The 26,839-nt window shown below is 40.1% G+C and overlaps 1 protein-coding gene across 3 annotated transcripts in view; it reads left to right on the top strand.

The window, feature by feature from the left end:
• The window catches only part of LARGE1 (LARGE xylosyl- and glucuronyltransferase 1), a gene marked incomplete at its 5' end in the record, with an annotated part of 198,380 nt that overhangs the window by 160,931 nt on the left and 10,610 nt on the right, over positions 1-26,839 (top strand). For 2 of the 3 annotated variants that reach the window (XM_082311170.1, XM_082311168.1), the window contains 3 exons: positions 4,791-4,946; positions 16,211-16,374; positions 20,847-21,125. In XM_082311170.1, the coding sequence (XP_082167296.1) occupies positions 4,791-4,946; positions 16,211-16,374; positions 20,847-21,125 (599 nt within the window). The remainder of the gene's footprint in view (positions 1-4,790; positions 4,947-16,210; positions 16,375-20,846; positions 21,126-26,839) is intronic. The other variant, XM_082311169.1, reaches the window with a different exon arrangement.

Genomic DNA, 26,839 nt, shown 5'->3' with positions numbered 1-26,839 from the left:
GGCACTAAATCAGGCAGGATGGGGATTTGAATCCCACATCCAAAAGCAGTGCCTGGACCTCTGGGTTGCTGGCTACACCAGTGTCAGTCTCTTCCACTTATGTAGTTCAGAAATATCACTCTGAAACCTCCCTGATGACATTTTTGTGAAGTATTTGATCCTTTCTGAGGAAATTGGTTATTTTATTAAACCATTCATTTCTGATAAAGTGCAGTTTAAAAATAAAGTTTCCATACATCTCTATTTGAGGCATAAGTTACACATGTGGTGCTTGTTTGCAGTGTGACTTGGGGCATATTTAAACTTTTCAGTAATATGTGCCTGAAAAAAAAGCCTCTTGAGATGGCGTTGAAGTGGCATATATAGGTGGCTTTACTGTGCAGGTTTGCTGAACATTTAACTCCTGTTGTTTTCAGTGGGAACTGTCTGGTTGCCTAAACAAGGAGTCTAGTTTTTCAGCAGGAAAGCTCCCCATTTACAAAATACTACTTTTACTTATTTACCTAAATTGTGACATGCACATGGGCTTAATTAAGAATATCTGTTCAGTGCTTTGCAAAATTAAACTTTAGGCTTAAATTTAAGGTTGATTTATTCTTACTTTTTACTGCTTCAGCCTGGAAAGTAGGTATATAGGTATACAGGATATCCTGTATTCTCTGATTTCGTAAGGGCTGAAGCAGAGTGAGAAATTACTAAGATGTGTCTTTGGATAAAAAATGGAAGAGATTGTGGTTAAGGAAGCATTTGGCCAAATACTTCTTTTGGAGAGAGAAGATGCTTCAGGGGAAAAATTGATAAAGGTACTTGTAGAAATAATGTGTTGAAGCTTATAGTTTAGTGGTTTGAACATCAGATTTGAAATATTTTATCTTCCTAGAGAGGACAATGCAGCTGGTAACCAAAGGAGGTTTGCTGGGATTTTTGTTTTCAGTGTATTTCCAGGCAGGTAACAGACCTTAGAGCCCTCTCCTACACTCCACCACCATATAACATCCTCTGTTACCTTCCATCTCAGATCCCATTGCCAGTCTACGAGGCTCCAACTGTGTCATCGTTTGAGTGCTTTGGGTCAGAACCTGCTGAATAAATGGGAACTATTGGTGCAGTTAGCCTGTTTCACTAGGTCACAAGTGTATGGAAGTATTCCAGGAGGCTGGCTGAGCGTAATCAGTGAGTGGTAACGGTTGCTGATTAACTAGGATGGTATTAACAGAAATGTAGATAGTGCCAAGTTGCTTAATGATGACTAACCAAGTGTTAAATAGATGTGGAATTTTAAGTTCTGATCTTTCAGTACTTAAATTGCTAAATGAAGATTAAGGAGCGTATTTTTCTTAGTTCTCAGGAGGCCTTGATCAAGAGTGGGAAGGATCCGTGGGACAGCCTGAAGGCTAGTACTGTTCCTGGGGTGTCCAACCAGATAATGGCACTGGAATTTTATATGTTCTAGCTGCAGTTTCCTCTGTAAGCCAACAGAGCTTTGGAATAGTTTAGAAACTGGGAGGGAAAATAGAAGAAATAAACACAGTATTATGGTGCTATTCAGTCTTGGAAAGGGGATGTTGTAGTAATGAGATTTTTAGTTTCTAGATTCACTTTCTCTTTTTAATGTTGAGATAACACTTGCTCAGTCTGCAAATAAAGTGGATTCTAAGTTTGACTATTTTTTTTTTCCTCCTGATTTCCCTGTAGTCTCTTTCCAACTGATTTTATTTTTCTCCAATCAGTTCAGTGTTGCCCACAATAAAGTTTCTAACATAATGGCCATAGCTTTACCTGTGCAGCCCCTTGTCTTCAACGTGTACCTCACTGATGCCTGTGACAGACTATGCAAGGATGTCTTGGCTTGTACAACTTCTGCTGTAGCTGATGGTGCAGCAGACCACATCGGACAGCTACAGTAAGAACTGAAGGTGAATTTGTGGGCTGACAGCGAAAAAAGAATATGGTCTTTGGATCTAGTGTTGTATGTCAATGGTTAAGAGTCTTGCTGCTTTTTGAAACCTGCTGTTCTTTTTTATGCTTTCATATATCACATAATGTTTATCTAATCGTGTTACATTTGAAAAGCAGCCTGCTTTTTCGCTAGACCTGTTTTGTGGTTTTCCTACCTCAGGTCATCCAGATGGTTGCATAGTTCCTTGATGTTCTTTAGCTGCATTGGCGTGTGCTGTCTTTCTTGATTAAAAAGTCAGCTTTTCTGGATAGTCAGCAGCTCCATTCAGCTTTCTTCAGTTCACTCCAGGCTCCTCTGACATCTGTATACGTGGCAGCATCCTGACACGTTTCAAATCTGATCAGATCTGAACCACCAGCTAGGCCCTTGACACTTACCAGCTTTTACACACACAACAGATTTTGAAGCATGGCAGCAAAGAGCCTCTATGCTGACAACTGCAGTTGTCTGGCTTTGACATCATCCCCCACACAACTGGGTAGAGGCATCAACACCAGTACTTGGCTGTGATGTGATATAGTGTATGTTGATGTGAAATTCCTGCAGCACCGGGGAGCCTGTCCTGAAACAGTTGCTGAGTTTATCATCATTAGCCATTTCTCTGCCTATGGTCCCCAGGGTGAGTGGTCAGAGTGCTCAGCAGAGGGATAGGATGCTCATGAAGACGTCCAAAAGGAAACTCACATGAAGTGTAGGAGTAGTAGGGAGAACACAACACACAGACGATTTTTCTTAGCAAGTATGTTTTGTCCCATTTTCCAGCTTCTCAGATTTCTTTGATCCACTCTTAAATAAGTGCAAGTTACCAGCAGACAGTTTCCACTCTATGCCTGCTTGTAAAAATGCATAGTAGTACCCTGTAAAACTGTTAAGCAACCCTTTAGGTTCCTTAAGCCCTATGCTCGTTATGTGTCCCTGTTTCCCTGAGGTAGGATTCAATCGTTTAGGTTTTTTTGCATGCATTTAATGCCTTTTGCTGCAGTTAAATGTAATGGATGAAATATGTCAAGTTCTTTTCAAAGAAAGGAGATTTTGAAGATCCATCTTTCAGTGGAGGAAATCTGTCATCTTAAGTTTATGTCCTAACCTACCTAAAGCTCCTTTTGTTTCTGTGGTGTTCTGTATTTTCAGCACATGTTGCAGGAATGTGTTATTGAACAGTTAAGCCACGCTTCTGAACATATGGAGAAATGTAAAACCAGCAAAGAATGTAGCATTACCTGGGAAAAATATCTACACCAAGTAATTTTATCCAAATAATTTCCCAGATTTATACAGTGTGTAGATGCATCATGATCTCAATTTAAAGTGTTCCTATAACTGGAAAAAGTGATTTGCCAATTTCTGAAATGATCTTTTTTCCTCTACAGTTGCTTTTCTGTAACTGCATGTATGGTTTTCTGACATCCTTGTAGCCTCAGCAGTGAAATCCCAGGAAGGGATATAGCTTTCCCTGTCAGGAGATATTTTCATTGGTGTTGGGTGTGTAGAAGAGACTGCCATAGCTTTTATGGCAGTATAAATACTGAGTGGAGAGACTATGTTGTTTGCTGAAGATAGTACAGGAAGAATTCAGGCTACGTCCTGCTCTTTCCTCCTCCAGTCCACTCATTCGGCAACAGAGAGCGTGATTTCAGAGGGCTCCCTGTTCCTGTGGAGTTGTGTTGCTGACACCAGGGGAACTGCGTTCATCTGCTCTGGGCTGCTTCTGTTCTACGTGCTGCACTTCAGCTCTGTGCGTTCCCTCCCACAAACGCAACGTTCAGAGCAAAGCTTACTGCGCGACCGGCTCGGCAGCTGGCGTTGCAGCTCTGTGGCTGTGTGTGAGTGACACGCTGCCTTCACGCAATTAACTTAATGGATTCAGAGAACCTCCAGAACTCCTAGCTTGGAAGTATTCCCAAGAGATATCTTTTTTTTTTTTTTTAATCTCTCTAATAGCCACAGGAATAAAACTGAATACAAAGCATTTGGTGGGTTTTTTTCTTATGCCTAAAATATAGCCTCTATAAAATGAAATCATTCCTGCAAGCCACTTTTGGCTCCCTCTTATTTTTTCCTTAGGGCCCCATTCTTGTTCACACTGGCAGCAGTGCAACGTTGCCTTGATGTAAATGAGAATCAGGCCCTTTATGTCATCGTTGGAGTTAAATATAGGCCAGTGTGAGAGTCATCTCCCATTAGCAGAGGCTAAATACCTGGTAGAAATTGGAATTCAAAGGGTGAAGCATTGTACTGCATCACTGTGTTGTGTAATGCAACTGAGATCAGTCTTGTTCAAATGAAGCAATGGCGAAAAGGAAGATTAAATTCAGTCCTTTTTGAAGGGTGTAAATGTGTATAGGAATTAATTTCAAGCTTTTTTTTCTCAATACCTAACCAGAGAAGAGTCTGCCTGGCCTGAAACACTGAATCAGTTTCATTAGCTGAAACAGTCATGTGGAAATCTGAGATTAATGTTTAGTACCTACATCCCCGTGTCCCTCATCCTGCCACCTTCTTCAACAGAGTCTATAACCTAGCAGGTCCGTGATTAGAGTTGTGGCAGCATTTATGAGGTGCTGCATCACAAACTAGAGCAGCACCCTAACTCAAATGTGGAGGTTATCCTATGGAGGAGTTTCAAAGCACATCACCTGTAGAGTATGCACTTGCTTGTGAAAGACGTGGCAAAGCCTTCCTGATAAAAAGACAGAAGGAAGTCTGTGTAGTTTTGGGGTTGGTTTTTTTGTTTTTAAGAGGGCAGCAAACTGAACGCACATAAAAAGAGCAGATAAAGCAAATCTGTATTCTAACAGCAGGATGTGTTTTCTCTTTTTTTCCATCTGAGGTGATTCACTGGAACTCACCAAAGAAGCTGCGAGTGAAAAATAAGCACGTGGAGTTTTTCCGCAATCTCTACCTGACATTCCTGGAATATGATGGGAATTTGCTGAGACGGGAACTCTTTGGCTGCCCCAGTGAGGCAGACGTTAACAGTGAAAATGTAAGTGGGATGTCTAGGGCTTGAAGGTTTAAAGGGTGTCTCATACAAGGCACAGGCTATGTGAAGACTTGGAGAGCTGGTGGTGTGGGTAGTGCAGTGCAGAGGGACTCAGGAGAATTGAGGTCAGTGCTCAGATTCCAAGAGTGACGCTGTGCAAATCATTTAATCTCTCTGTGCCTCAGTTCTTTGCTTGTAAAACTGTTGTATTAATCCTGCCTTTTGCCTGACTTTTGTTGCTTTTCTTTGGCTGCCTTGCCTTTTAAAAATCTCCAGTAAAGGTAAGATCACAAACTGAAAATGAAGATTTGGGCTCTTAATTCCATTAGGCAATTTTGCAAATCTCACCCTTAGACCTAAAACTTTCCAGGGGAAGGTCTTGTTTCTTGCTGTGTTTTTGTTCAGCATACAGTGATGTCAGTTTTGGCTGGTAGATACTAATGTACAAATAATGAAGAAGAAATGAAAATATCAAGACTGCTGGATTTAGGTCTATGAGATTTTGCTGTGCTGCAAACTATAGAATGAGTTAATACTTGAAGATACACATAGGCTGTGAGACTGTGCAGTTTTTTTCTGCACTGTCCATAACCAAACACAGCAGCATTTATGTGTATCTGCATAAAATTTGCAATCAGAACCTTTTAGACGAAGGAAATCCTTTGAAAATGGTTGAAATCAAGGATGTTTACATACAGATGTTCTTGTGCGTGTGTGCCTTAGTACATATAGTTCCAGTGTAAAAAACTGTTAACTGAAACGTTGATACACAGATGTATATGAACTCCCTGTGTATCATGTGGTCTCTGGAGATTTCTTGACCAAGCATCAATTTTGGCTACGTAGTCTGAAAGGAAATAAAAAGGAACCTGTAACATTTTATGTTATTTTCAAGAAAAAAAAAAAAAACTGTAAAATATACAACATTCTCTATATAAAAATCAATAAAGCAAAGCCACTATCAGGTACACATTAGCAGTTAAGAGGTAATTGGCAATCAATAGCATCATTGAGGCTTGTAGTGTTTCCATTTAGTCTGTGGATAAAATGACCATAGGAGATGCCATTCCCACTTTCTTAACTATAGCACTCAGAGATTGGATAGATATATTTTAGCCGAAGGCATAGCTTCCCAGATACTTATTTGACCATCTCACTGTCTTCTTAAAGGAGTGGGGAACGATGAGAAACTGGACATAAACATTAACTGGGAGAGAGTGAAGCAGGGATGAGAGAGAGAGAGAAAGCGAGCACACAGTGAGAGCAAAAGCAGATGGAGAAAGAAAATCCTCTGCAAGAGTGAGAGGCTTTTAGACAATCAAGTGAACTGAATGTGATAACAGACCACTGAGTCTGACAGTCAGAGACATCAAGATACAATAGACAGAGTAGAGGATAGGATAGGAAAAGAAAAGGGGAGTGAAACGTTTAAAAAAAAAAAAAAGACAACAGAACGAAACACACCTTCATCACACTTTAAGAATGCACGTTAAAATTATACTGAGTTCACAGTATGTCGTGTGGGTTCAAAGAGCATGAATGCAGTCGCAGACTCGTTGCTCTATTTTCCAGAGCTCTCTAAATCCTTAATAAACAGATTTATTCCTGATGACAAGTTCCTGGGGAGCAGTGCACAGTGAACGCAAGTTCTTACTGCTGAAAATGGCAGTCCTGAAAGTTTAAAATGGCTCATTTTACTGAACTTGTATCTAGTTGACAGACACTGGAAATGACTAACTGTTCAAGCCTGTTTCTTATTCAAGACAAGTAGAACGCAATATGGTATATGGTATGGCTTGTGTCTGAAAAAGAAATGTAACTCATTCTTCCATTTATAAATTTTAAAAAAAAGAGATACGGGAAAAGAATGAGCTAGACGTACAAAAATACATGAGTCCTAACTTGCCAAGAGACACCAAAAAGTTAACAGCCTTCTATCAAACAGTCAGATACAGGGAAAAAAATCTAACTTCAGATAGCTTAAGAGTAGTCACTTAGCAGAAGACACTGTTTTTTATTAGTTACCCTTGATGTAAGCTCCCCTCTAAAGTTGACTATGTCCTTTTTATACAAATACAAAAAGCAAGTTTCAGATTTGAAGTTATGAGACCCTAAGAATAGGATTATCATGAAAACCACTCTTTCGCTCTCTGTCTGCTGTAGTACATACAATGTCACAGGTGTCCTATTAAAATACAGTACATTCCCATGATCTATTGCAGGATAATCTTCAGAAGCAGAGCATCTCATAAGGAGAGCAGGGAGCCACTCTGTCATTCCTCCCAATAAAAGAACTAGGGAGCATGAAGTGGAAATAGCAAGTAGCAGGTTCAAAACAAAGACAGACATTTCACCCACAATGTAATGAAGCTTTGAGCAGGAGGTAATGTTGCTAGAAATATACATATGCTCAAAAAGTGACTCTTCATGGAAAGAAAATCAATCAGGAGCTGTTAAGCTTTGGTGCAGAAAGTCCTTGAACCACAAGTTCAGGACTAGGGGAGTGTTCTGAGACAGCATCGCTGTACACTCACACTGCTTCTGCGCTCCTCTCTAGGCAGCCAGCTCGCAGCTGGAGACGGGATGCTGGGCTAGAGGGACCTTTAGTCTGACAAGATGCAGCCATACATCATCTCCATTAGGATTCTTAAGCATATATGTTACCTAAAAGGCTATAATTTCTGTGAAGCCAAGTATGTATAAAGTAGAAATTGCTATTTGATTTATCTTAATACCTATTATTTTTCCTTTCTTCTCTGAATTGAGGCTAGCAGCCCCAAAACACAATTGGGCTTTATTATGCTAGGCATTGTGTATGGGTAAAAGTTGCTCCTTCAGCTGCCTGTGCTTCTCTGCACAGTGGACCAGTGGACAAAATGTTAGAATAGCTCTGCTGGTTTTATGATGAGAGAGAATTACTTAAGCACTAAATGCACTGAGCCCTGTTGTGGAAGAAGCAGTGGCTTGGTGTGAGTCTGTCACTCACAGTCTGGCTGCATCAGAACCTACCCTTAAGGTCTTGTTCCAATATGCCAGCCATTGCTTCTCTACAGTTTAATATTTGTAATGATGTTTTATTTAGTATGCAACCTGTAATTAGGGAATCTCATTTGTAATGCAAATATCTGTAGAACGTGAAAGGAAGCGTGGCAGTGGGTACCATTGGGCTGGTTCTGTTACTCTAAGGCCCCTATATGCTTCTCACCAGTACTGAGATGGCCTTAAAATGAATGTAAATTATGTATCTTCCCTTTTTAAGGACTCTTTACAGTGCCAGAGAGATATAAAGGGGCATTAGTTTAAAAGGCAATCAGACCTGACATTAATCTCTCTTACTTTTCCTCTCTGTATGTATGCGCATGCACGTATGCTTAAATATGTCTCTATATGCATGTGGAAAGATTAGTACTTTCCTTTTTTTAATGTTTGCTAAGGAAGTATAATACCACAGACTGAATTTTAAGAGGTCTAAAGGCAGTCTTTGGATCTTATACTGCATAGTCCTGATCTAGTCAGTTGCTGATCTTCAGCTGCACCAAACAGCACTGTTATTAGGTTCCAAAAAGTTACAAATGGGAATGAACAGAATAGATAGGGCTCTGAAACAGAAATACTGGAGGCAAAGAAATAGAGACTGTTTATGTAAAAATGCTTATATGTATGTCTGTGTGTACATACGTGTTTCATCCTTTCCTTGAAATATTCAAGCTGAAAGACCCTGTGTGTTGGAGGGTCAGGCTGTGGACAGGAGCCTGCCACGTTCTCCTTGCCATAGAGCAGTACTGTAAGTCCCCTTTATTCGATAGGTACTAAAATGAGATTACACAGAGCAGACTCTTCTCTGCAAATTGGTATTACAATCACCCCTTTGCCTTTTGTGCAGTTTCTGGATGGGAAATTCAGAATATGAACCAAATCCTCCTGTAAACACAGCCATTGACTCAAGTGGCCTTTGGAGCACGTCTTTAGTCACTCCATCCTACTTATTCCATGCTATTTCCCCCTTCTCATTCCCTCTTTCTTATTTTGATGCAATGCAGAAGATTTTAGGGAAGCCCACGAAGGCGAAGCTCACAGTAATCTCAAATTTGAACGTTTCCTATTGGCTTTTAATGCTTATGTGCAGCATTTCATTCTAAAGGACCTACTGTAAAGCCTAAAATATTTCAACAGGATCTTATGTGTACCAGCTTATCTCTATAGTTATTCTAAGAGATAGATACTGTATGCCTGATTTTAGCACACAGGCACACACTGAACCTTTTAGCATTCTCATAAAACTTCTTTCCTGCAGACAGCTTCTCACCAGGTACTTCTGCCAAAGCATTAAATCTGAAGGTTGAATGGGGTGTCCCCTGTTAGTGAAGCCTGTGTCCTGATCCAAAGCCCAGAGCCAGATCAGTGGGAAGTTTATCACTGATTTCATTCAGTTCAAGAAAAGGACAGTGGATTCCTGTTAGAGAGGACTTTCATAATACACAGGAAAAAAATCTCTGCAGATTTTTATTTTCAGGTTTTCAAATGAACAATACAAAGAAACAGCATAAAAAAATCTAGTTCTCCCTGAGAACACTTGCTTAGGTGTGTACTTACTTACTAAATGTGGTTTTACTTACTTACTTTTCCGTGCAAAACAGAGATTCTTAATATTAGGAAATAGCTGTGCATGCCAGCTTGTAATATCCACCAGAAGAGCAGGAGATTCTAGCAACGTACCACATAGTATAAACTCTACTAACAAATTTAACAGTTTTTGAACATCTAAAAATAGCATGCAAAGGGAGCTTCCAAGTCAGTATCAGGGCGCTGAACTTGCAGTCAGACTGATGCTTTGAGTACCCTTTGCTCCTGCAGAATTTCAGAATACTGCATCATTTGTAGGACTGGGATTTAAAGATACTATTTTGTCATGACATAGTCTTTCTCTAGTAATAACAAATGGTATATGGCAGTTTTGAGGTGAAATCCTGACTTCCTCAGCTGTGTTGTTTCTTTTATTGTAAGTGTTATTGTTATTAAATGGTGAGCTGGTAGCCTATCCTGTTAGTTGCCTGAAAGTTGCCATTATACCGCTTTCAACTGCTTGTAATATTGCTAGATGGGGAATCATGTGGGCTGGGATTTTCTTCTGTCATGCTAGTATGCCTCTTTTTTTCTTTTCTCTCATTTCTTAAAGTGAAACATGGGGAAACGCTTGGGGGGTTTGCCCACACCACAAGTTCTGATGACCCCTTCATGGACATACTCCATACCTCAGAGAAGGAACTAAATGACTTTTGGGCCAGGAACATGGTTTTTGCCAACCTGGTGAAAACTTAGGCAAATTATAATGCTGAAAAAACATGGTTTACACATCATCAGTAGTGTTTTCTTTGACTTTAAGGAGGCTCAGATCTCTGGAGACTCTTAGGAGCATGCATGGGTACATCTGACCAGATTATATCCCAGTGACACAGCAGAGTTGAGCATGCTGCAGGCAAGGGACCTGGACAAGGATTGGCATTTTCTGTGACTGTTTCTTCCAAATGCTCCATGCCAGGTTCTGACTGGACAGCAGAGCTGAGAGCAGGAATCTATTTGGTCTCTGTTCTGAGGGACATCCATTGCCCTCACTCATGTCCAGACAGTATGGAGGAGACAAAATCCAGATTCGCGTATAAAAGGGATGAAAGCTAGATCAAAGGCAGAAAGGAAAGTGTTAATTGAGACATAGGTTCTGGAGAGAGAGTGTTTGGAGCAGGAAGAGGAAAGGACTGATGGGTGCCTGTAGGTACAGGGAGGTGGCAGAAACTTGAATAGGGACCATGGGACTAGAAACAGGGCTGGGACTGACTTAGACCATGGAACTTGCCACACAAGAAGGAACAGGGCTAGGAACAGTCTGGGGAAAAAAAAGCAGGGAGACCAACCTGTGAGGGCAGTGTGCTGCAAGGGAGGTCTGGGAACAACTCAGCCAAGAAGGTTTGGCAGGGACCTGGGGAAAGGAGATGCAGAGGACTACCAAGATCTGACATCTGTGCTGAGATCAAGGGTGGTTGTACTTCATATATACAGAACTGTCTCAAGATGTTATGCATACCTAAAAATTGGATTCTTAATTGTGTGTATTTTCTGCGGTCATGATAAGCCATTACTTCCATTTAGCAAGAGTATTAACTGCTTTTTACATGCTGCAGCAAAATTCCTCTTGCTAGGTAGGCTTACTCAGAAGCTATCCTCTTTGTCCTTAGCACAGCTTTGTTTCACAGAAGGCTGAATTTGACCCATAGCAAATGTACAAAATTTTATGGCATGGGAGGAATAAAGGTTTAATTGACGTGGGATTAGTCTGGCTTTTATTACTAATCATTGGAGAAGCCAGAAGCACTTTATGTAGGTCATCCCAAACAGGACTCAGTGAATGCTTTTTCCGTCCGACATCGTCATCTGCTTTGTTTATGCCATGCTAAAGGCAACAGTTAATTCACACACTTTGAAAGTGCTAAATGTTGCAATCCAAATTGCCTACTGGTGGGAACTGGGACAGCTACACAGGAGGAAATGAAACCTCTGCAGTTTATAACCAGATTATAGTTTCATCCTGGGCTGGTGTTAGTTTTCATCTCAGTGGCTAAGCCGAGTTGATTTTGTGCTATGAATCTTAACTGCACACACCTGGGAGAAGGAAAGAGGATCTGAAAATTAAGAGTTTTCATCTAAGCTGCTCAGTTCTTATTGTGTTAGCATGATACTGAGTGAGTGAGTGACTTAAGCCTAGTGTCATCTCACCTCACCTTAAACACTTGATGAGAGAGAAATGCCTACATTAGGGTTTTTATCCCCTTCCCCAAGATCTCAATAGCGTCTAGACACGAAACATTGTTTGTTGGTGTTTTTTTTTTAAAATATCAGTAATCCCTAAGAAAATACTTCTGATCCTGGATTTTGGATTGATCTCACCTGAGATGAAATGTTGTAGATTGTGGTGGGAAGTAAATTGTTTCTGTGACACAGCAGTTAAAAAAAAACAAAAAAAACAAAGCCAATCACAAATTTACTTACACTAGGAACAGCCTTAGGAAGCGAGATTCGTGAGCAGACTAACCAGCTCGCTGGTGAAAGGTACGTGTCGTGTGCCGTGTATCATATGGGTCTGCCATTTATCACATGGATAGAAAACACCACTCCGTCTCATGCAAATGTATTAGTCAGACAAGTAGACCTGGTAAATCATGACGATTACAGTAGAGTTGAATACCTTCTGGCCTGCCTGCTCCTCTCTGGCCAGCCTAGCTTCAGAGACTGCCTTTCCTGAGATGAAATCTGATCACCTGCCACAGCTGGTTGCCCAGAGAAGTAACTTAGCATATGTTTCTTTATATGTTTTTCTCTTTGTTTTGGCATTATGCATGTCATGGCTGCCATTTTTATTTCTGAAACAAGTTATCATGATGCTAATGAAAGCACTTGATGTTTCCCACTACAGTATTTCCTAAGAGAACATCTACCGTACACAGTCTGAAAAGAATACATTTTTCAACTGTGAGAGTGTTTCTTAGAGGTGACATTTCCCACATGCTCAGTGGCAAGTAGCCTTAGCATTGAAAATCTTGTAGAAACAGTGAATCTCATGCTAAGCAGGTACTCGCTTATGAGAATACATGCTGTCACTCTAAGGTTGAGAAGTCTTTGCTCTATTAGGCGCATTGTTCTAAGTATAATGGAGGGGTTCATAATGGGGATGCCATCTTTTTATCAAATCCAGCTGATATTCAGGTCCTCATTCTGATGGTGCGCTGTGTTTAAGTATCTTTTCACAAAGGCATAATGTGGGCGCAAACCTTAAACCAAGCTATAAGTTCTTTGTCTGTAAATAATGGATCCACACAATATGCGTGCTGTAGATAAGATTATATCATTTGAGAAATTTTTTCTGATCATGTAACTGAAAAATAATATAAGGTAACTCAGAGATTAGACAATTCCCTGTCTTCCGAATGTTGTGCGTCTTTAACATTCTTCATTTTAAATATGTGTGTTAAAGTGGCATGTGACAGTGCAATATGTATTTATAGATTGTATGTCTCTTCATAGTAAAGAGGAAGCAATCTTTATATGTGTATGTGGTACTGGGGCATGGATATCTGAATGTATATATGAATTGAGGAGAACAAAGAAAGTGAGAGAGAGAGAAAAGGGCTCTTAAACTTCATAAAACTGCAGCACCCAGCACATTGGTCCTGACACTTCATGCATGTCATACTATTAGCTTCAGTGAGATAGCTTGTGAGCTTATGGGTTTTGCTGGACCAAATCCAGAGTATATAGTGTGTCCAGCATTGCTTCCCATAGGAGAGGACTTTTCATATGGATAATAACATGCTATTGCTTTCCAGTGCTTGTTGCCTCACCATTGCAGGACAGGCCCATCCTTAATGCAGACTGCTTGCCACATACACAGTGACAGTACTACAGGCCAAATCACAGCCTGTCCTGTGCTGGGTGTCCTTCCCGACGGAGCACACCTTAAGTAAGCTGTGTTTGCACAGCCTGCAGAGTATAGTTCCTAAGGCTGCCTAGCAGTTTAGGCTCATGGTATGAGCAGGCAAGGATTGCACAAGCATTCCTGCAAAGCGCTGATGGAGCTGTGTGTCTGATCCTGCCAAGTGATGCCCGCATATTAGCCAGGGCTCTCAGACAGCCTGTGCTTGGGCTTCCCCCTGGCAGCCTGCCCACGCTCCAGTGGAGGGGGCAGAGGCTGGGGGTCAGTCAGAGCGCACCACGCCGCGGTCTTTCTGGGGACTGCTCTCTCTAAGGGTTATGGACACAGCCTTCTCATCTCTTCTCTTGGGTCCCAACACTACCTACAGTACTGAGCGTGAGTCATGAGAAGTGCCAGGGAGAACGTTGCAGACTATCAGCATAGCTGCAGGCTCACAAGAAGTCTGACAGGACAGAGACAAAATGCTGACCCTAAGAAATGCAGCAGAAAGAGCAAGGTTTCCCGTTCCCTGTAGCAGAAGGGATCCTCTGCTGTTTGCGGCTCTCCTTCACCTCCATCATCAACTTTGTGACTTGATGAGTTTCACCACCAAAATACTGTGGCCTCTAAGAATCTGTGTCTCCTCCTCTTCCCCCACCTAGGGCTCTGTAGTACACAAAGCCGTAATTTAGCCCCAAACATTATTCTGTAACTCATAATTAAGTATTTATATTCTCTTAGATTGCAACCGGAATGTAATCTGATAATCATTCAGTGACTGCCTGGTTAATAGCTGGTGTGCAATTATAAACTTCTAGCCTGGTCATTTGTACATACAGCAGGATAGGAAGGTACCCATGAAATGTCCTTTGCTATTGTTTTAACCATTTAAATTTCAATCATCCCCTTGATAATTCTGTTAAGGGCATACTAATGTCTCTTTTCAAGGAAGAAACAGAAAGATACAATATTCTTTTTAGTCATTGTTGCAAATATTGGGTTTAATTCAAATATTGTTTGAATGTGATTTGGAAAATAAAGTACAGGCTCAGCTGAATGATGATTTGTAAAGCAGAATGAATGAAACTCCAAGAATACATAAAAGAACTCCTGATTTCTATTCCACCAAAAGAGATCTTGATTTCAATAGAAGTTTTGCCTGAGTAAAGATCTGTTAAGATTTGGACTCTCGTCTTTCTAAAAGCAGTGTCTCTTGAGGGATGTTTTAAGAACTGTGCAGAACAATAGCACGGAAGAATTAGAGCCTGATCCAAAACCCATTGAAATCAAAGGAGGTATTTCCATTATTCAAAAGAAGATTATAGAGTGATGTACAGGAAAATATCAGGAATTATTCCATCAGCCTTCACAGGAAAACATTCAGCTGTAAGCATTATTGTTGATGGCAACCATTATGCTTATAGTTCCAAAAACAACAGCTCCTCTTCTTAACACAGTATTAGAACAAGAAACACGTACATTTTCCATTTTTTTTCCTTGAAGGTGGTGAAACTATTTCTTCAAATCATTCTGAACAGGACAAAAAGAAGAGATTTTTTAAATCTAAATGAATGTCTATAATTCAATAATCTGTCGCATGAAACAGTTTTGAAGTACACTGTGATTTTTATAAAAAAATAATGTAAAAATTGTAAAATTCCTATAAAATGAATATTTTCCTTATTTACTGATAAATATGCAATGGTATTCTTATATGGTGCTTTTAAGAAATATAATATAAAAATGATACCTTTATTAATAACCTACATTTTAGAGCAACGCAAATGGAACTCTATATGACATGTTAAGACCATATATAATTTTCATCTTCATTACATTTTGTAGTACATTTTACAGCAGGTATGACTGATTTTTCCTTTTAAATGAATGCATTTTAAATAATCTAGTCAGATGCTTGGCTTTAAAATAATATAGTTCAGGGATGGAATTGGTCAGCTCCATAGACATAGGTCAGTTTTTCTCCTTCTCCTTTCCCCAGGGCTAAACTTTTACTCTTTTAAAGCTACATATCTAAGTGACTCGGGATTGGATTGCTTTGAGATGCCCATTTTGACTTTGAAGGGGCTTGGTTTCCAAGGGAGCCAAAAAAATACCTGTTCTCTGCCATCTGCCATCCTTTGGATTTCTCAAACTAGGTATCCAGAAGCATGTATCTCATTAAAAGTGTAGGCTTAATTCTGCCACCTCTGCAGTTGAAAGACTATTTTCATTGCAAAATTGAACTGGTGCAGATACATAATTCTCAGGAGATGGAATAATGATCAGTTAAAGATATTACTTTTCCAGCTGTCTGTCTGTGCTGCTAGCAGTGGTTACTATTCTCCAACAGAGGGAGCAGAACAGGAATTGCTCAGTCCAGCGTACAAGCTTAATCTGCTGCTGAGCCTTGTCTACTGGAGCTGTATGTCTACAAGTACTTTGAAACACTGCTTCTAATAAGGAATGACATTATTCATCACGTTGGAGCATTAACTCTGAAACTTGGTGATTATTAAACTTGTGATTGTTCACTGTTGTACGGATGTTGAATACAGATAATATATACAATATAGAGACTATAATACAATGGTCTGTCTGCCTTATCAATTTACTTACAAGTACTTTCTTCTAATCTCTTGTCCAGTAACTTGCAGGAGCGAGGCTTGGGAAAACCCTGCTGCTCTGTATGTTCCACTTCCACTCCCCACTGCATCATGCTGCAAGTTCCCAACCTCCTCATTCTTCGTGATTTGCTGAAATAATTATGAAGAACTTACTTACTTTTGTGTCCACTCTTTTCTTACAGCTCCAGAAGCAGCTGTCTGAGCTGGACGAGGATGACTTATGCTATGAATTTCGTCGAGAACGTTTCACTGTCCATCGCACTCATTTGTATTTTCTACATTACGAATATGAGCCTGCTTCAGACAATACTGATGTAACACTGGTGGCTCAGCTTTCAATGGACAGGTAGGGAAAATCTCTTGTTCATTGGGAAGCATGAGACAATGAATATTTTCTTACAGAGAAATCCAACTATGTAATGCTTTGGGGAGAGAAAAAACTCACTTTCGTAGACACTTGGATGTCATACTGTAACACCTTTCTTGAATTAGGAGTAGCACGTGTAGATAGCGCACGTGTAGATAGCACACGTGCATCCAGACTTCAGCTCTGCAGTGCACACATGAGTGTGGGTAGGGTTCACGAGAGGCTGAATACTGGAACTATAGGGGTTGTAACTTGGCAGGATTGTGAGGCATTATTAGTTTATGGAGTTTTGCTGCAACTTAGAAAAAACAGGAGATGTTTGTAATAGACTTAGGCAAGCAGTTGTAGCGGACCAAGTTTTTACACACAGTATTTCCTCATTAGACAATGTTAGTTTTCCTTTCATTGGCATTTTCCTTGCAGAAAATTTCAATTACTGATTTTTCTTACAGTGAAAATCGAAACTAAACATTTTAGTTTCAAATTGGGAAGTTGAAAATAAACCCTTTTTTTTTTTTAGGTGCTAGTATGAAATGAAAAATCTCCTTTTGAGAGGAATCATTGCATTTTTATACAAATGTTGATTTTCAGAATAACATTTCTGGTTTAACTCTTTTCAACTTTTGGTTCTGATGTAAAGTGGAATTTAACTGGTATTTCATTTGGGAAAAACATCATTTCGTGACAAGTTCCACTTGCACCTTTCTGATTCCTACCATTGCAATTAGTTGTCGTTTTTCAGAAGCTCTGAAAGTGCCATCCAGATCAGCCAGCTTTGTGAAATTTTGAATTGTCAGTCTCCTTGCTCCTGCTTCTCCGTTTGAATCTAGTCCAAACTTTGCAGTTACTGCTATCAGAGTGGGTTACAAAACAGGTCAGAACTCCTTGAATATTAGCCAGAAACTGCTATTTCATTTAGCTTAGCACATACAGAATACAACATGACCCGTGAATACCACCACTGCTACACCAGTGGGAGGTCAGCAGTATCCCAGGAGAGTCAGAGGAATTCAGATCAACAAAACATTTACAGCCTGTTTTAAAAATAAGCACGAATGAATGAGGGCTATTCTGTTTCGCCAGTGTCTCAGCACTGCATCCTGCACATTGTGTTATGATTTGCTCTGCACATCAGTGTCTGTTCTGTTGATTTTTAATTGAGGAAACATTTCTTAAATGTTCACAAACCTTTGAGTAAAAAACTAAAGAAATAACTTAAGCCAGACCCCGAGCGAGTGCCACAGCAAATTAGTAAAGCTGGTGTGTGCACATGGTGTATTTTCCCCCCAGAATTTAATTCAAAACAATGAGCTGGGGCTCAGTGCTGATTCACTGGCACTGATGCAAAGTCTTAGCATCTGTTTCCCTTTCTGGATCCTCACTGGGGCACATGTTTTTATTGATAGACAGAACCACACATTTTTATTCAGGAAGAACAGCCCTCCTGATACTGTGCAGGAAAAATCTTCCCTACTTCATTGGTGTGTTGCTATAAATTATTGATTTGAGTTAGAAATACTTTCTTTCAGCTAAAATCAATAAATAATATCATACCAAAGAACTGTTTAGCTGCTTTGTTTTCTTTCACATCTTTCAGTTACTTCCTTATTTTTTTTGTTTCTTCTTTAAACCACTTCCATTTTACTCCTCCAGTGTAACTGTAGACATTTAATAGTGTCTCAGATGTAAGATGACATGTACATAAACAATGTGTTATACGCTACATTCCTGCATCGTTCTTTCAAATAATCATCGAAGATGAGGAAAGGCAAAAAAGCAACTCCTAGTGTCTCCAATTATAGTCCTGTGGGACTTGAGACTGACGTGACTATCGTGACAGGCTTATGTTTGCCTGTGCTATAGGCTTGGGGAATGGAAGAGAGGGATGCAGTTTAGGAGTTAACATTAATGTCTTTAGATAGACTGCGTCCAGTGTTGTTCGTTATTGGTTGTCACCTTTTATACTGATGTGACATTTTCTTGGATAATGGGTTGGTTGCATCCTGTGATTTTCATGTATGTGTTTTGGTTAGGCAGCCTTTTTAAAGGCATGGTATGTGCCTGGGGTTCAGAAATCAGTGCGAGTTACAAAAATGGGAGATCAAGATGTGGACAAGGAAAGACAGGATAAGCATTACAGTGATTGAAGTCTGGGTGAGAATGAATTGTAAATTGGTTGAGTATTCTTAAGAAGAAAAGTGAAAACAAATAATCTCACAAAACTATTGAATTCCAGCAGAATTCTCTTGACTGAAACAGACCTTTAAAAAAATTTACCAACTAAACAATGATCTTATTATCATGCAGTACAGGAGTATATTTGTTTTGTCTAGAGTCCTTAAGAGAATGCATTCTTCAAGACCGCTAGCAAAACCAAAATAACCTGGTCATGTTGTGCTTAGAAACCCATAATTCTAAGCTTTATGGTCAAAGGAGACTATTGTAACAATGTACAGAGAGTCGATTATGGAACATCACCCAGCAGTCCCTGTATCAAACTCATGGAAGTATAGCCTGTCAACGAGAACGACGCAGCAAAATGGAGTATTCTGAAGGGCACTAAGCTGTCCAGCTGGAAATTTATACCAGCAAAACCCAGTTCCCACTTAACTATCGTGAAAAGCTTTGCAGGCATTATCAGGTGTGCAGTTTAAATAAGTTATGTATGCCATTTGTCCACTGCTTGGAGTCCTTGAAAAGCATTTTGCTGCATTTCTTGCTAGGCAAGTATTCAATTTTTAAAAGGCTGCCCTAAATCTGAGTGCTGATGAATTGGAGTCTCCTGATTAATAGGTTTCCACTATGTTGGAAAAAGGCAAAAAAAAAAGGTCTTTTTCTCTATTTATTATTTGTACAATCAAAAGCCTAAAGCCTTCACATACTTTTTAGATCTTTTTTATCGATTTGTGTTTCTAATTCAGCTGTATGTTTCAGGCTGATAATAACCTTTGTTTCAATAACAGATAAAAAGAAAATAATGTACCAGGTGTAGACTAGTAAAGGTAATATCTCATACCTAAGAAAAAATGATTATATCGTCTTGGATGTCATCACGATCATTCAGGAATGCAGGAAAAAGCTATTAATGTTAAATCAGAATGTGTGTTTGCTGGTATGAGTATATCATTCCTTTCTCCTGCAAATCCTAGGGAGATAGTAGGAGGGTAAAATTATTTTCTCTGATTACGATGATGCAGAAAACTTTTCTTGTGTTCTGTATAAATATTAATAGGAAAAATCTAGTAATGTGGATTTGGAAAGGAGAGAAGATAATCATGTTGCATAGTCTACTCTGCCTAATTTTTAATAGAATATCTGACTAGCCTGCATAGGTTCATTTCCCTTTGTATTAACTCAAGAGGCTTTGTAATCAGTCCTTGCTGTATTTTTGGGTGGCATATCTTAATCTCTAGGCAATTCTCTATAAATTATCCAAAGTGCTTAAACAATTTTGACCAGGCTGTGTTTGATCTATGTTTGTGTATGAGATCTTTTGTTGTCATTTTCATCAGTAGTATTGTAACTCCTGGAAGTTTTAAAAACTACACAGTGATACAACCTGTTTGAAAATGATTTAACGAAATTTGAGGTACCGCTAAAACATGTACAAATTAGTACTTTAAATGATGGGTTTGTCTGAAATGTTCCTTTGATATTCCACAGCAATGCCGTGTCTGTCCCTCCTTCTCTCCTTACTCCCTAGACATAGTAAATCCCATTTCTGTTGATGTGTCATCCCTTTGCGCTTTCCCTGACAGTGAGTTTTCTTCTAGTCAATGCAAATGTTCATATAAGTCAGTATTCCCTTGACCTATCACTTTTAACAGCTTTTAAGATTTAACTGCCTTGCAAAAATTTGGGTAAGGTTTTCCTAAACAAGAGGTAAAATGATCTGTGGGTCTGTACACTGTTCTCCTCCACAAGCTTGTTGAAGAGCACTGTAGTATGTTAATGTGTGAGAATGGCTTGATCTGAAGTGTGAATTGGGCACTAGACACTGTTTAAGATTACAAGACCCCTATCCTGTAAGTAGATCCACATGGACAGATCCCTGCAACTGCTCAAAGCTCCCATCAGATGAAGTCCCGTCATCCATGTGGGTTTTCCTGCAGCATCAATGCTTCAGGCAGAAAGGATGGTGCTGATTTCACCTAGCTTTAGGTATCTGAGTTGTGGATGTGTGTATCTGAGCTAGACCGTCTTAGGCTCCCTTGAATTCAGTGGAGAGAAGTAGGCATATCTACAGTGCAGTCCATCTGTTCAGAACGAGACATCAACTTAGACGAGATGAATTGTGCTGTAGAAATATTTATTGCTTTCCACAGCATATAAAGTGACCCCAGTCTGTCTCACTTAGAGATAGATACCTGCATTTGATCAGATGAACCCAGGCAAAAAACCTGGGAAGACAGCGAGACAGCCTTTTCTTATTCTCACCCTTCCTCTTTCAGGCTCCAGATGCTTGAAGCCATCTGCAAACACTGGGAAGGTCCAATCAGCCTGGCACTCTATCTTTCTGATGCAGAAGCCCAGCAATTTCTGCGCTACGCCCAGGGCTCAGAAGTACTTATGAGCCGCCACAATGTCGGCTACCATATAGTGTACAAGGAGGGCCAGTTCTATCCTGTGAATCTGCTGAGGAATGTGGCCATGAAGCATATCAGTACACCATACATGTTTCTGTCTGACATTGACTTCTTGCCCATGTATGGACTCTACGAGTACCTCAGGTAAATGGACAGTGGAGGGATTCCCACTGTCACCCACATTTTCAGCCCTGCCACACCCCACCCTTCTCACGTATTCCCAAAACAATGCTATTTGAGCAGATCTGAAAGAGGCAGCTAATAGATGTTTAATGTGTGACAATGCCCAGCAAGGCATAAGAATTTTTAGGGTAGAGGAAGGGGCTGTAACTGGAAGTAAAGCAATATCGTTATGAAAAAAAAAAATCAGTTCTAGATGTAAGCCCTGTTAGCCATCAGAATAATTCTCTCAGAGCAGCAGAAGAATCAATTTGAAAATTGAACTGGACGAACTATGTGCAAGAGCATCCAGTATTAGCAGAGATGTGAACCAGGCAATTTCCCTAAACATCCCTGATTCTTAATGTCAGTGACAGAAAAACATGCAAACCATTACTGAACTTGTTGTCCCTGTGACACACTCTTAATCCGGTTCCATATCTTGAAAAGAGGGTGATAGTATAACCAGCTCAAAAATATGACTGCAACGCCAGCACCTGACAAGGCAAAATAATTAGTATAAGGAAACTGGGAAGAGTAACCTCAGTATGTATTGTATCATAATGAATGTGAGCAGGTAGGGCTGAGCAAACTACAGACCTCTGATCCATTAACTGAGCATTTTTTAATAAAGACCTTTTTCCCCTGCAGAGGCTGGTCATCTGAGGCCAAAGCATAGAGCAAGGAGGACACCCGGTGGCCAGACAGGAGGATTTCAGTTCCTTAGTCCTGACCAGTTTTGCTTTTCATCTCTATTCTAATTTGGTAAAAGTTGATCAAAGTGTTCCAGTGAGGGTCTGCCTGTAGGTGATGCCGTTCAGTCCGTAGGCCCTCGGTTTTGGAGTGTAAAGGGAAATATACCTTCCGGTATCATAAGCTTACGGAGGAATTCCTTTGTTTCAGGTTTGAACAACTCAATAAGCATCTTCTCGCTTCTCCCTCACGTGGAGAATTAATTGCCTTTTTCAATTTTTGCATCCATGTATGGGGCCAAATTCACTATGGTTTTTAAGACTCTGGATTTCAATAATATCACTGAAGTTTTATGGCACTGTGTCAGCTTGTTTCCCACTTACTTTAGGGATATTTCTTTTTGACTTGTGCTATGAGGACTCCAAAATAATTCTGTCTCTTGCACACATACAGCTGTCTCAAGATTCATGTTGTTGTTAGCTTTTCTGTTTTTTGATATTAGTGTTGCATACTGTTACATTTCTTCAGATCGATGCTGGACACAGGATGCTGTTGATACTGGCATGTAGTACTAAAAAAGCAACTTGTTCCTCCATGATGCTTCACAGTGCACTGATGGGAGCCAGCACTGAAAGGAAGAAGAGAGAAGACAGAATGATGTACCACACTATACTTAAGATATTACAACCATAGAAATAATTCTCTTATGGTGATAATGTATTATAGGACTAAATGCAAAGTGATGCCACCCATTGGTGCTGTTTCAGAAAAAAAACAGATTCACACTGAAAGCTGTTGCATCTAAGACCTTGTGTTATTCTGTCAGCCTTTTGTGAGGCCCATACCACCTTAACTCTTGACTGTGAGCCTGTGTTGCCTGGGAATATCAAAATTGCTAATCTGCTACTACCAGCTCTTTAAAAAGGGATTGGATTTTTTTGCGTGAGGACTAAAGGCTTTTGTTGCTTTTTCAATAATGATTTTTCTGACCAAAATAGCAGGGAGGTGCAGGGAGATTATTTTAGATATGAATACCCTGTACCCTTCTGCATTGACTTTTCCCACCACCTCTGCAAGTAGCTGATTAGTCCTGTCTATCTGAATGGCAGTGATTTTTTGTTAGAGACATACAAACATTTTCATCTTCATTTCCTCAGATAGAATGACCATCAGCAAATAGAAATAGTGTGGTGTTTCAGACATCACTTTCTACAGGATGAGCCAGACAAGTCCCTCTCACTGCAAATTTGCTGATTTACATATATTGTATATTGTGTCTGTACAGACAATATATACTCAGAAAGAAAGGAACTTTGAAAAACATTTTCAACATATTTTGAAAGTGTTGTATGTGAAAGGTTACGGCCAGTTTTGAAGGAGAAGGTGATGGAGCTGATGGTTACCTGTCTCTCTAGGTATCTGTTGCTAGCACTTAGATTTGTGCTAATTGACCTTTTTCACAGCTGCCAAGTAAGACCATTTCAATGCTTTTAATCTCCATCAAACCCCCTTTTTATCCTACCTTACTCTTCTGTGAAGTACAAAAGGAAAGAAATGTATCATTTAAAGATTTCTTGTTTATGAAACTCAGATACTTTCATGGTCTGTGGTGAAGTCTTGTCATCTTCCCTCATTAGTTACTGAGATCGTCTTGTCATTGCCCCAGAGGTAAAGGCTCTTTCCGGTTGCTACAAGTAAGGTGCGTGGGTCATCCTAAAGGTTCTTCTAACATAAAATAACTAGGCAGGCTGCTTATCTACAGTTGTCACAGCTAGCATTAAAGTTCTTTCCTGACACATTTGTATAAAATATGCCCTTCGCTTCCACACATTTAGCATGAATTAGGACCTGGCATCCAAGCTCTGTCCACAGGTTTTATACCTGTCCCCTGCAACGTGAGTTGTGAAGTATTTCTGGTTGTTCTTTATCATCTCAGCAAGAGACACACTTTGGGTTGTGCCTATTGTTTTTTATTCGTTGGATGCCTTTTTAGGCTATGCATTCATTGCTTTTGCAGAGAGGAAGAATGTTCTAATGAATTTAACAGTGGACTGACAACTCTCCAGTTCTTACCACAAACTCTGTGACTGCTGTATTCGTTGATCTTGAACTAACCACTTACCGAGTCCTGATGGTGGAAGCTAATTTGAATTAATGGACTCCTTTTTTTCTTTTTTTTTTCCGAATTCAGTGCTTTAGGATTAGGTTACTAACCTTCCTGTGTCTGAGCTTCTCTATCCTCCAGAAATGGGAATGATATTACTATCTGCCCCCCTGAGGGTAAGAATTCTGTGTTAATTTTTGGAAAGGACTATGGAGATGAAAAGATTGGTATCAACGTGCTGGAGTTCATTCAACCTGTGAGGAAACTCTTGTGATTTGAGATTCATTTCTTCCATGCTTTGTGAAAAATATGGTTGATTAGTAGATTTAGAAATTCAACCCAACCTTCACTGTGTCAGAATGACATACATCAGATCTGAACACAAAGATGCCTAGGAAACGGTTTCCTGGACAACACTAGCAAGGAGAAAGCTCTTCATACAATCATATATCCTTATTTTGGGGTTTGGGGGAAAGGACAGATAAAGGAAAATGGATACTGAATTGATATTACTGAATCCAAAGAACAGCCCTCATAAGGATAGCGCAGGAATTAAACAGTTTACCCAGTGCTAGTTTGCAAAATGGCAAAATGTATTCCTTACATTATATTCCACATATCTTGCAACACCAACAGTGAAAATTTTCCTATTCCAAGTATCACAGAACCAGTCAACCAGCAAATGGCACCTCCACTCAAAACAAGAAAAAAAGTCAACCCAACAGAAGAGGAAAAGCAGATTTGCTTCCAGTAGGAAGAGGTTAGATTTTCAGCTGGTTGTCCAAGGAGCAGACCACCAGCCAAGTTATCAGAAGAAAACGGAAGGTGTCTTTTTCTCTACCAAATCCTCCCTGCCTTTGTCACAATTCACATGGCCTCTGTTGCCCTTTGTCACTCAGGTTCAACACCTGGATGTCCGTGCTGGTTCCTTCTTCCCTTTACATTGTCCTTTATGTCATCTAGTCCACTTCAAAGGCAGGCTATTCTATTCGGAGGTCAGTCCTGCTGGACTTCTTGATGGAGTGTGTCTCAACTCCCAGCTCAGTTTTGGTGAACCCCTCCACTTTGGGCTTAACAATATGTACCTCAAATGCTCACATATCTCTTGAAAATACTTCTGCAGAGATTATCGTGCTATGTTATTTCACTCTTGAAGAACCTCCACTAGTTCCTGTGTTAGACTGCATCCACTACAAGCATCTTGTTTTCAGATCTCTGCTTCTCTCCACTTACCTAACTTTTCATATTGACCTTTGACGGTGCAGGTGATTTCAGTCTTGTATCAGTTTGTTCACTCTGCCTTTTGGTTTTCTTCATGAAGAAGAAAAGAATTCTTTCCAACAGTTTTGCCATTGACACTTACATTAAATTTGCAGATGACGAGTAGGGAGTGTGCAGAAAGGATTATTGATATCCACATCATGTTTGTGCTTGTATCCCATATTTTCTTACAAAATGAGTCACGTTCAACACAACTTGCTCTGTCTGACAGTCTCTGCTGTTACCCTTGCTTGATACCTATACCTACCTCAGCTTTGTTCAACTTCAGACTGCAAACTTTGGTGGGCAGGATTGTCTCCTACTTTTTGACAGTGCCAAGCACAGTAAGGCCTTGATTTTTGCCTGGGATTTTTGAGCTCTCCATCAAACAAAGAGATAGCAACAGCCATAAATGGAAGCTGCTGTTCCCTTGCAGAGCCCAAAGGGTGAGCATCACTGCATACGTTACCTACTCCTTCCTAGAATCAAATCCCCAAAGCTGTACTATTCAAGGCTGATAGACTGACAGAGTCCAGAAAGCCTGAGATGTTGTCAGAGAAACTGTTAGTGTGCCCGGCTTGCAGAGAAGGTGTGAAGGGGAAGAAACATTAAGAGCGTCCTAAAGAATGGATGCTGGCACTGCTCAGCGATTCTGGAAGGTCGTGGAGGCTGATTGTGAAGGAGTCATCTATTTACATGCGGATATCTTGGCCATTAGTGACGGTGAGGGAGAAGCTAGGGAGGAAAGTACAAAAAAGTTATAATAAGATGCTGTTAAAATCATTCAGTTGTGAAAAGTTGACTGGAATGTGGCAGGGGTTCTTTAAACGATGCAAACTTTGCAGTAAGGCGCTGAGAACAGATTTCTTTTTATAGAACAGGCCTATAGGGTGGTGTGAATTCTCTAAAATTCAGATTTTATTAAATAGCCCTGCTCTTCTTTTTCTCTGATGGCAATATAAATGAATTCTAGGTATTCTGGGCCTAGAAAAGTGGTTTATTTGGTCCTTCTGTTATTATGACAGTGATCCCAATTCCTTCATCTTATAAGGCTGTAGAGAGTTTGCTGCTTGTCAACATTGTCCTTGATTGCTTGTTGCAGGAACATAAAAGTCAGGACAGTGAATCCTGTTAAGGGGAACTGACTTTGACAGGGAGAGAGAGGCATATTTCTCATATGAAATATGAAGATAATGAATGGAAAATCAAGACAGAGTTATTTTTAATGACAAGCATAGTAAGATTCAGTTTGGGGATGGAAAAGTAACTTCTTTTTCTTTTTCTTTGGGTTTTAGTTTGTTAGGAAAGAATAGACTGAATACCTCTGGCAGGCAGTACGTAAGGTTGCTAAGCTGTTGCTCTCCTGCGGCAGTTGTCCTAAGGCCCCTGTCTGGAGAAGGACCCTACTGTGCAAAATGCAGTATGTGCACACACACACACACACACCCCGAAACACTGAACAACTTGCAGCAAAAGAAGGCAAAAAGCAAGATATCTCAGCGCATCCAGTGCACAGCTCTTCTCTGCAGGAAGCAGCCTCTTTGCCTTACGTATAGAGCCAAGCACAAATGAGCTTTGATCTCTGGGCACTACCATGTACATGATTAACAATAGTCAAAAAAAACCTGCTAATTAACAGTTT

The sequence above is a fragment of the Platalea leucorodia genome (assembly GCF_965183815.1).
Source record: "Platalea leucorodia genome assembly, chromosome: 4".
Classification (NCBI taxonomy): Eukaryota; Metazoa; Chordata; class Aves; order Pelecaniformes; family Threskiornithidae; genus Platalea; species Platalea leucorodia.
The sequence above is the reverse complement of the archived record's forward strand: the minus strand, read 5'-3'. Positions and strand labels throughout refer to the sequence as shown.